Here is a 9,183-nt window from a genome sequence, read left to right on the forward strand (position 1 = left end):
CTGCATCTCTTCCGTCAGCCCTCAAAGAAGGCAGTCTAGGAGCCCGACCAGACCTTGAAGTTGAACTGTTGACAACTGAACTGAACAGGCAGGAAGTACAGTGGAGTTTCTCTGGGTGCCAGCTCATGTGGGGGTAGAAGGGAACGGGCTCGCTGACAGGTTAGCTAAAATGTCTTTAAAAAGAGAAGTAGATGTCAGAGTAGCCATTGGAAATGCTGAGTGTCGATCAATAATGAAGAGAAAGATAACAGAGATGTGGCAGAGAATGGGAGAAGGAGACGAAAGGGCAGCATTATCTTTCTATTCAAAATAGGGTTGAAAAGCCGAAGTGTTACGTAGAGAGAGAGAGAGAGAGAGAAGAAATACTGTTTTAATGACTAGACTGAGACTGGGACATTGTGGACTTGCATGGGACCTGGCAAAGATTGGAAAGCATGAAGATGGACTATGTAACAACTGCCAAAAACAACAAACTGTTAAGCATGTTCTGTTGGAGTGTGGATGCTTCCAGGAAGAGAGAGAGAGAGGCTGTTCGCTACAGTCTTCCCCAGATGAGGAGGATATTTTACTACGGAGCTTGCTGAATGAGTCAAGGACTGTGAAAGCAGTTGTGAAGTTTATCACACTAACAGGACTCATACACTTTTAAAATGGACCTTGAATTAATCAGTGTGCGGATCTGACCTATGGGAGGCAGCAACGTGCCGAAAGACATCGAGTCTGCCGGATAGCAATAATAATAATAAGAAGAATGCATTTCCGAAGTGGCTAATTTGAGGGGACATGATGGAAGTCATTCAAATCAAGATCTGCTAGAACCCTGTCAAGAACTGGAAAATCAAAAAATCAGGAGTTTCAGCTGGGTTATACAGGCAAAGGTTGCAGATATTGACATAGCTGATAAGGTGCTGAGTCCCACTGTGCCACTCTGTCACAACACCATGGACTATAGAGGATGCAAGAGTTGATTGCAATCTATTGAATAAAGGAAAGGGGAGGATAGACATAAATACTGTGGGTAAATACATACATGTACTGTTTTTCATGGTAATTTTTCTGAATTTTCCTGAACGAGGAAACGAGATACTTCAAAATCTCGCGAGAAGCTCCCACCTGGCACCTGCAAGTGACCGATGCCTGCGTAAAGTCGACAAACTAATGATAACACCATCTATATGACTTAAAGACAAGAGTATCTCCTAGTGTCTCAAACCCAAAACAAAGTAAAACTGGATTAAACTAAACAAGCGGGTCATGTTTGCTTCCATTATATCAAGCTCTCAAGAAAGGAATGAAAGCGTCTGTTGTTCTATTGCTCTCTGAACTAAAATACTCAGAAAAACAGTTGTTCTATTGCTCTCTGAACTAAAATACTCAGAAAAACAGAAAAATAAAAATTTACTCCGAAAAACAGAAAAAATTACTGAATAAAACAGATTTTTTTAATTTGTCAAGTGAATGCAATACGCTTCCGTAGACATGTAATGTTAGTGTCCAAAATACCATCAAGAAAGACAAGTACTCATTAGGGCACTAGAAAGAAATAGAATTACATTAAATATCAAATAAATTCTGGGGATGTATGGTACAGAGCCATTTTTAGGTTTTTGGATAAAACAGGATTAAGCAGGAAAATCTAGCATAACAAGGGGTTTCCTTATGTGATGCAGATCCACACTCCTGTCCAGAAGGTGGCGGAATGCACCAATAAGTTGCTTGCCAACCAACATTAATCATACGAAGAAGAAGAAAAATAATAATAATAATATCAGAATTGAAGGCTTGCTTGACCGCAGTTAACAATGCCACAAGCTTGTGCAGCATTTGGCTGCAGCAATCGACGAACGGTCGAAAATAGAGGCCGTGGAATAACTTTTCACAAGTAAGTGTCAATTTCATCGTGTTTTAGGTTACAGTTCACTGAGTTAGCTAATGAAAGCGTGATGATCACTTCAGACATCACAGCCGTGATGGCTAGGCTAAAGCCAGCTACCTGATCTTTCCTGCTCTGGTTTTGGGCGGAGAGTGAATCAGTAACGTTACTAGCTCTGTAGGTTATGTGTGTTGGCTATTTATGTCTTTTTGCCAGCTAACGTTATTGTATTCCTTGTCAGCAGTCTGCTGTGATGAACTCGGCTACTGTTAGCCAAGCTAGCTAGTGCTAGATAACGTTTCTGTCTTTAGTCAGCTTTGACTAGAGACAGTGCGCTCAGCAAACTGCTCAAACTTGTTGAATGTTAGCTAGGCTAACGTTACTTGCTGAGTGTCCATTCCTGGAACGTCAAGCCATACATTACATCTAGCTAACTTCACGTTATGTTACATGCTCGTTAACCTAACTTTGAAATGGCATTGTTTTTGTGTCAAAGGTTCCCAAAGGAACCGGGAGCAAGAAGAACGTGGGCCAAAGCTCTCCGAAGGCGTGAGTTCACGCCCAGTGACACAACAGTTGTGTGTAGTTGTCATTTCCTTCCAGAAGATTTTGACAGAACTGGACAAACTGTCCGTTTGAAGGAAGGTGTGGTCCCTTCAGTGTTTGCTTTTCCAAATCATCTGAATAGAGTAAGTGTCTTTTTCAAGCAATGAGATGCAATAGATAAGTCTCTCAAATAAAATAAATTCAATAAATAAATTCCAGTTTCTGGGAAATTCGCTTGTGTTTAATGATAAAGTTCGGTTGCCATTAAGGCGCCCAGGGAGCAATTGGGGTTCAGTATCATGGTCATGACACTTTGACTGCCAGTGTATGTATGCTAGTGGTGGGAATTGAACGGGGAATTCCCAAGATGGCATCCTTAATACTAAGATATCCTGCCACCCAGGATATTGGGATATTGATATTAAACATTGGTGTTAAATGTCCTTTGCTTCATGTAAAGGTGCCCAATAAAGCTACGTCAACCAGGACGTCACTACAGGCCTGTGAACCAAGTTATGATCCTGTACCTGTGTCTGATGTTCCAGAACCGCCAATTCCAGCAAACTTAGTAAGTGAAATAAAGCATTGTTTTAATCCATGGGACTTTTCCAGCATACTTGGAGTTGTATAGAATAGTGCTTTTCCGACAACTGTTATATTTCATAGGATCATCCTTATGCCGTTGACCCTGACCACGTTAAAGATAAATTAACTGAGGCCCAAAGAAGAGCTTACAAGCTGCAGAGGCAGCTGAGAAATGCAGAGGATCATGAGAGAAGAACTAAAAGAATTGCGGCGTCCCTGGTAGATGAGTTAAGAGAGAAAAATCAACGATCAACGACACAGAGAGTGGCCACGTGCTGGACGAGGGCTGGCCAACCACCGTCAAGAGATCTGTGAGTGGACACACCTCTGTCTCTGTCCCCCTGTCTCACATCTGTCTCTCTGTCCGCCTCACTCTGTCTCTGTTATTCAGTCTATCCTTCTGTCTTTTTGGTCTGCCTGTCTGTCTTTCAGTCCGCAAGTCACATGCAGACATTCTGATGTTACTTCTCCCTGACCTTGCTCCTCCAGATCCCCTTCTTCAAAGACTGCGGCGAGGACGACGTGTGCACCACCGACCTGGTTCTGCAGGTTCACATGGACATCTCTGGCACGGGGTAGGACCAGACTCCTCCTCCCCCTGGGCTCACTCTGGAACACACTCACACCACTGTCTTATCACTCCTCACGTGGCAGTCTCAGCATCACTGTGTTCATGTCGTACTGAATAGTATCGTGTTGTTGTTGATCAGACTTTCCTCCTTCAGACAACAGCCCTACGTGATCCGCAGTCCTCGGAGGCGCAACTGCAAAATAGGCTGGCTACAATACCAGCCTCACGCTGCACTACTGACGCAACCCTCACTTCTCCAGTCTCAGCATACGGGTATAACACACACACACACACACACACACTCAGGCTTACAACATTTACCTCTCTCACACTCTGTCTGCTACCCAGTCTTCCGCTCCCAGTCCAAGGTCGCTCCATGGCACCCTGTCTGCAGTACACTCTTTCACATCCAAAATTTTTTCTCACAACCCTTTCTATCATCACGACCACCTTTCTCTCTCTCTCTCTCTCTCTCTGCAGGTGAACTTCATGTTGGAGTTTGAGTTCAGCTGCACACAGTTGCTCAGTGAAGTGCAGATGAAACTCCATGCTGCTAGGTATACCTAGTTTCTTCACACTTCTACAGAGTATCGCACAACGTGAGTCTGGTTGTCTGTGTGTGCGCCCCGTGATCCCTCGTGAGCACCAGACCTCCACGAGTCCTCCCGTGCTCCCTGGCCCTGGACCTGGACTTCCTCTCGAGCCCTGCCCACAGACCATAGGCCTTTGCGCTTATCCCCGGATTCCTCTCCGAGCTTCCCATCCCTGGACCCGGCCCGGACCATTGACTCTCTGCACGCACATACTTCCAACACCCGCTGCCCATACTCCATTTACTTGCCACACAGTCTCCATTACATAGCACCTTACACATAGATAGATAGATACACATCCCATATCCTGGCCTCGATGCACCACACTCTCCCACACAGTTCCTCCCCTTTTGTAAATAAATACACTGCTGAAGGCTAAAGATTTCCCAGCCTCTGTGCTGCCTTCCTGGATCTCTCAGTTGTACCAATACACATGAAGAAAGTTTAATTTGAAGGGAAACCATCCCTTTAACTATTCTATACCAGCCAAATATAGAAGATTTGAATCCAGTTATTTTAATATGAGAGGTAGGTTATGTGTGTGCAATGTGGATGCATAAAAATGGATGAATGAAAATAAAAATATGAAATTTAGCGTACAATATGACATTGTTAGCATAATGGCAACTGTCTGCAGAAGCCAGGTTATCTTTGAGGCTTGTTTATTAATGAATGAATTAAATCCACTTACAATAATAAGCATAGCCTCTAGAACTATGTATTTCACAATATAATAAAAGTATATGGGAAAACCTACACACTGTATTGCTCAACCAGGGTTTCAACATGTTTATAATAAACCCTTAATTTTATTAAGTTAGATGTAAAAATATGCTGCCTCTGTACATGCTAAATTACTGTTAATGTAAATGGAATCTGGTGGGTTTGTCAATTGTTTTATCAGGGCTGTTTCTGGTTAAACAAAAAGGTCTATCTCTGTAGGGATCCTTTCCAACCTGTATTGCAAAATATAAGTTAAAGTGCCTGAAGATGCAATGACAAATAGAAACCAGAGTGAGGCAGCAATTCACTAAAACCGTGCCTAGTCTGCTGGGAATCAAGAACAAGAAGAAGGGATCCTTTCCATAATGTCAGACACTTGGAATAATATTCTGAGCCTGTCTGTGGCAAAAACAAGCACTTTTAGTAGATGTAAACTGATGATGTACATGGTTACGTTGCAACGTGTTTCGCCACTGTTGGCTGCAGCCCTTTCACTCAATACCTGTCCAATGTTCTGCTTTTAAAACAGCCATCCATCCATTTTCGTAACCGCTTATCCTCTTTAGGGTTGCAGAAGGGCTGGAGCCTATCCCAGCTGACATTGGGTGAGAGGCAGGGTACACCCTGGACAGGTCGCCAGACTAACACATGGAGACAGACAACCATTCACACCTATGGACAATTTTGAGTCAGTCAATTGAGCCAATTAACCTGCATGTCTTTGGACTGTGGGAGGAAGCCGGAGTACCCGGAGAAAACCCACGCTGACACGGGGAGAGCATGCAAACTCCGCACAGAAGGGCTCCCTCCTGGGAATGAACCAGGAACCCTCTTGCTGTGAGGCAACAGTGCTAACCACCACACCACCGTGTCGCCTGCTTTAAAAAAAATGAAACATTATTTTCTTTAGTTACTTTAGTATCCTGCCTTTTTTTTTTTTTTCATTTTTCTCATTGAGCTATACCAAACAACTTTTTTGTTACATTTTTTTTAATTTATATGTATTTACCTATTATAATTTAGATTTGTTACATTCTTTACAATTTTGACTTTACTATACCTTTTAAGCTACCCTACCCTACCTACATATTCTCTGGACCTAGCTACCTTGCGACCTCCTCCTCTGAATGGCCCAGGCTCAGTAGAAACACCAGTATTTTATTTATCTATTAGCCACTGTGTATGTAGATGATGATGACGACGACGGCGACGACATCCCCACTTTGGCCTATCGTCCTGGCTCCCCCTTGCGGTAGCGTATTCCTGAGGTCTGAGGTAGGCTAGCAGCATTGGTTGTGTTATCTGCCGTGACCAGGATTAAAACCCCAGTCTGGACTGTTGACCTGAGTATTGTATGTCCAAAAAAGCCCTCATAAAATGTCTCAGTACATTATTGAAAAAGTCACAGTATGGTATTCTTTAAAAATGTAAAAAAAAAACCCAAACCTGATGTCTTTAATTACATGTAGCTGGCGGACAGTGCTCGGTTTTGGCTTGACTGTTTTCATCATGGCAGCCGGGTCACAAACTTTCTCATTTTACAGCTAATCAGTTCACTAAAATATGTTTCTGAAAACATTTGAGGTGAGAAATCGTGAATCCTGATTCATATTTGATCAGCGGTTATGGAAAGGTAAAAAAAATAAAAAAATAAACAGCCTTCAGCACAGAAAGCCATGTCAAAATAGCTTGCAGACAAAAGTCACAAAATTGCTCGGAGAGGACGGACACATCATGTGGAAGTCCAATTCACAGAATTAGAGAATACTAGTGATGGCCAAATGAAGCCTCATGAAGCATTTTCTTTATTTTCTGAGCCCACTAGATGGCACTCATGGCTTAAAGAGAGAGGCTCAAAGAATGGCAATTCAGTGTGCTTTCAACCTTTTGATGAACAAAAAGCGCCATCTAGTGGGCTCAGAAAATAAAGAAAATGCTTCATGAGGCTTCATTTGGACATCACTAGAGAATACACATGCAACTTTACATTACTGCCAGCCATTAAAGGAACTGAATACGACTGAAAACTGGTCTTATTAACACAAAAATGACACTAACAAGGCATCAACTTAAGTCAAAATATTAACTTTTTACTGTTCAAACATCCCAAACTTATGTTATCATTCTGTCACGTAGACAACCTTCAAGTTTGTTACTCAAGCTGTGTTTTTTTGGTGCATCACTTCAATCAGAAAATGTTCTTCACACCAACTCTCTGGTGAATCTCTTGCAGTTTTCTTCCTTGTAGGAAATACTGTCCTGTTTCCCAGTCAGTTCAAAGGTCCTGTAATCCTGTCAGGAGAGGTCCATGTTTGTCACGTCCTTTGGAAGCGCAGGACGGACAGCCTCTCATTTCCAGCTCTCGTCGACAAGCATGACTCTCCCCTCAAGCCACATTTGCCCAGTGAACAGATGATCTCCTCTGTTGATTAAAGGAAAATGACAAGACTGTTTCCTGCACTGAAAATCTTTTAAGAGACATAGGTAAACTCACCTGGATTGTTCTCAGCGATGGTAATGAGGTAGAATAACCCTTTACTAGACAGTAACTGCGCCACCACAGGCAGCAATCTGTCAGTCACCTCTCGTCCTCGCTTCCCGCCGGCCCAGGCGGCCTCTATACCTGTGCTGCCAACCTAGAAGAAAAGCGCACATTGATCAAATGCTCCTCATCTGTGAGGTGAAGAATAGCTGCAGTACAGAGCTGAACCACCTCTTCTGAAGGTGTGACCACATAGGGAGGGTTGAAGACAAGAACATCCACTTTCCCACTTAAACGAGGCAGAAGACTCTCCACCTAAAAGGAAAGCAGCTTTTAGGAATCTAACCCTTACATTAAAAGCATGCAAATACCTAAAATGTGAATTCACAAGTCTCACCAGGGATGTGATGATGGGCTGCAGTGAAACGTTGTTACAGGAAGCTGTCTTCGCTGTGCACTGTGCTGCTGCAGGATTCACATCAGTGCAGCTGAAACATAAACATATATTCAAGATTATATTTTATATATTTTCTCACAGCATTTGCAACAATTAAGCCCATTTTTATTGGCTGGATATGGAGGAAAAAAATATTTATTTAACTCACAGATACAGAGCTGAAGGTCCAACCACTGATGCCAGAAAAGCTGACACCACTCCTGAGCCACTGCCCACCTCCAAACACACACACGGGCTAGAACAAGCAGAGAAAGTTAAACATTCAAAGTCACAGTAGGCTAAACTAAAGAAAATAATGTGTTGCATTTTTTTCAAAGCCTAACATTGGACTGGTATTGAAGGAGAGGGCTGCGATGTAACCATGTGCATCATCAGTTTACATCCACTAAAAGCAGCTGGCAAACCCACCAGACTCCATTTACATTAACAGTAATTTTAGCATGTATAGAGGCAGCATATTTTCACATCTAACTGAACTTATTTAAGGATCAATTTCAACCAAACCAGAGTTGGTGATTGATGGAACAGTGGAAATATCAACCAAGATGGCTTTTGTGAGTTTTATTTGTTTTCTATTGACTTTGAATGAAGTCTGTTTTACCATAATTAAATTACTGTTTATTTAAATGGAGTCTGGTGGGTTTGGCGCAACTTCAGGGCTGTTTCTGGTTAAACAAAAAGGATCTTAACATACCACTATTAAATGGATTTATCATTTAAACTTTGAACACTGAAAATACAACCCTGTATAAACAACATTCAGTTAAATTTGGGGGATTGTTGTTGTTGTATGTGATGCGTTCAGGAGCACCAGGTGAGCTGACTCTGACCTCATCAGCTGCAGCCTGTCTGCGTCTTTCTCCAGGGCGTCTATCAGGAGAAAAGAGTCCTCCGCCGGCTCATAAACGTCTCTGAAGTCTCCTCGTCCAGCATGGGAGTAAACAGGTGTGGGATAACCTGTAGACATGTTCACAACCCGCCTGCACGTGCTCCTTTAGTAAGTATTGTTTTTACACAGTGTTGTTGTCTAACGCTTCAGTCAGGGAAACTGAAGGAGTCGCTAATGTTCTTCATATAAGCTGAAAGTTAAAGCTATGCGGCTGCTAGAATGTGTTAGCGACATGTTACACTCACAACCCACTTCCTTGTGTACACTCGGCGTCACGATGACGTGCATTAACCCGTTCATTCCGGTCAACTTCTTCTGTGTGTTTAATGGCGGATCGCGAATGAACTTTACAGGTGCATACCGCCGCCTCCTGTTTCGGAGTGTATAGGACCATAAAGTCTCATCTGAACAATGGTTGGTCGGAAAGAAATTAATAAAAAAAAAAAAATCAATTGCAGTATATG

At 42.6% G+C, this 9,183-nt stretch overlaps 2 protein-coding genes across 5 annotated transcripts; one reads left to right on the top strand and one right to left on the bottom strand.

Moving 5' to 3' along the window:
* The first annotated feature begins 1,737 nt into the window (after positions 1-1,737).
* Positions 1,738-4,913, top strand: LOC126401826 (THAP domain-containing protein 2-like). Of its 3 annotated transcripts, none has more exons than XR_007571123.1 (7): positions 1,738-1,882; positions 2,370-2,562; positions 2,880-2,987; positions 3,086-3,315; positions 3,437-3,579; positions 3,730-3,848; positions 4,056-4,913. XR_007571123.1 is itself a non-coding variant. In XM_050063345.1 (7 exons), the coding sequence occupies exons 1-6, from the start codon at positions 1,803-1,805 to the stop codon at positions 3,744-3,746; spliced, it is 714 nt and encodes a 237-aa protein (XP_049919302.1). In that variant the 5' UTR covers positions 1,738-1,802; the 3' UTR covers positions 3,747-3,848; positions 4,056-4,913. The 3 variants fall into 3 exon arrangements, 2 of the variants coding, with proteins under 2 accessions (XP_049919302.1, XP_049919301.1); XM_050063345.1 differs by having other exon boundaries at positions 3,494-3,579; XM_050063344.1 differs by having other exon boundaries at positions 3,494-3,848.
* Positions 4,914-6,959: 2,046 nt separating this feature from the next.
* Positions 6,960-8,982, bottom strand: n6amt1 (N-6 adenine-specific DNA methyltransferase 1). Of its 2 annotated transcripts, XM_050063346.1 has the most exons (6): positions 8,661-8,982; positions 7,979-8,065; positions 7,771-7,861; positions 7,605-7,688; positions 7,386-7,527; positions 6,960-7,313 (listed from the first exon to the last, which is right to left on the bottom strand). In XM_050063346.1, the coding sequence occupies exons 1-6, from the start codon at positions 8,795-8,797 to the stop codon at positions 7,207-7,209; spliced, it is 648 nt and encodes a 215-aa protein (XP_049919303.1). In that variant the 5' UTR covers positions 8,798-8,982; the 3' UTR covers positions 6,960-7,206. The 2 variants fall into 2 exon arrangements, with proteins under 2 accessions (XP_049919303.1, XP_049919304.1); XM_050063347.1 differs by lacking the exon at positions 7,605-7,688.
* Positions 8,983-9,183: the final 201 nt, after the last annotated feature.

This window comes from Epinephelus moara, chromosome 15 (assembly GCF_006386435.1).
Source record: "Epinephelus moara isolate mb chromosome 15, YSFRI_EMoa_1.0, whole genome shotgun sequence".
NCBI lineage: Eukaryota > Metazoa > Chordata > Actinopteri > Perciformes > Serranidae > Epinephelus > Epinephelus moara.

Bases quoted from the DNA above. Each gene is read 5' to 3' on its own strand.
- LOC126401826 (XM_050063344.1), top strand. From the start codon at position 1,803: ATGCCACAAGCTTGTGCAGCATTTGGCTGCAGCAATCGACGAACGGTC. The intron at 1,883-2,369 runs GTAAGTGTCAAT...TTTGTGTCAAAG, and splicing joins CGTGGAATAACTTTTCACAA to GTTCCCAAAGGAACCGGGAG. The intron at 2,988-3,085 runs GTAAGTGAAATA...TATATTTCATAG, and splicing joins CGCCAATTCCAGCAAACTTA to GATCATCCTTATGCCGTTGA.
- n6amt1 (XM_050063346.1), bottom strand. From the start codon at position 8,797: ATGTCTACAGGTTATCCCACACCTGTTTACTCCCATGCTGGACGAGGA. The intron at 8,066-8,660 runs GTCAGAGTCAGC...TGCTTGTTCTAG, and splicing joins GACAGGCTGCAGCTGATGAG to CCCGTGTGTGTGTTTGGAGG. The intron at 7,314-7,385 runs GTGAGTTTACCT...TTTAATCAACAG, and splicing joins CATCGCTGAGAACAATCCAG to AGGAGATCATCTGTTCACTG.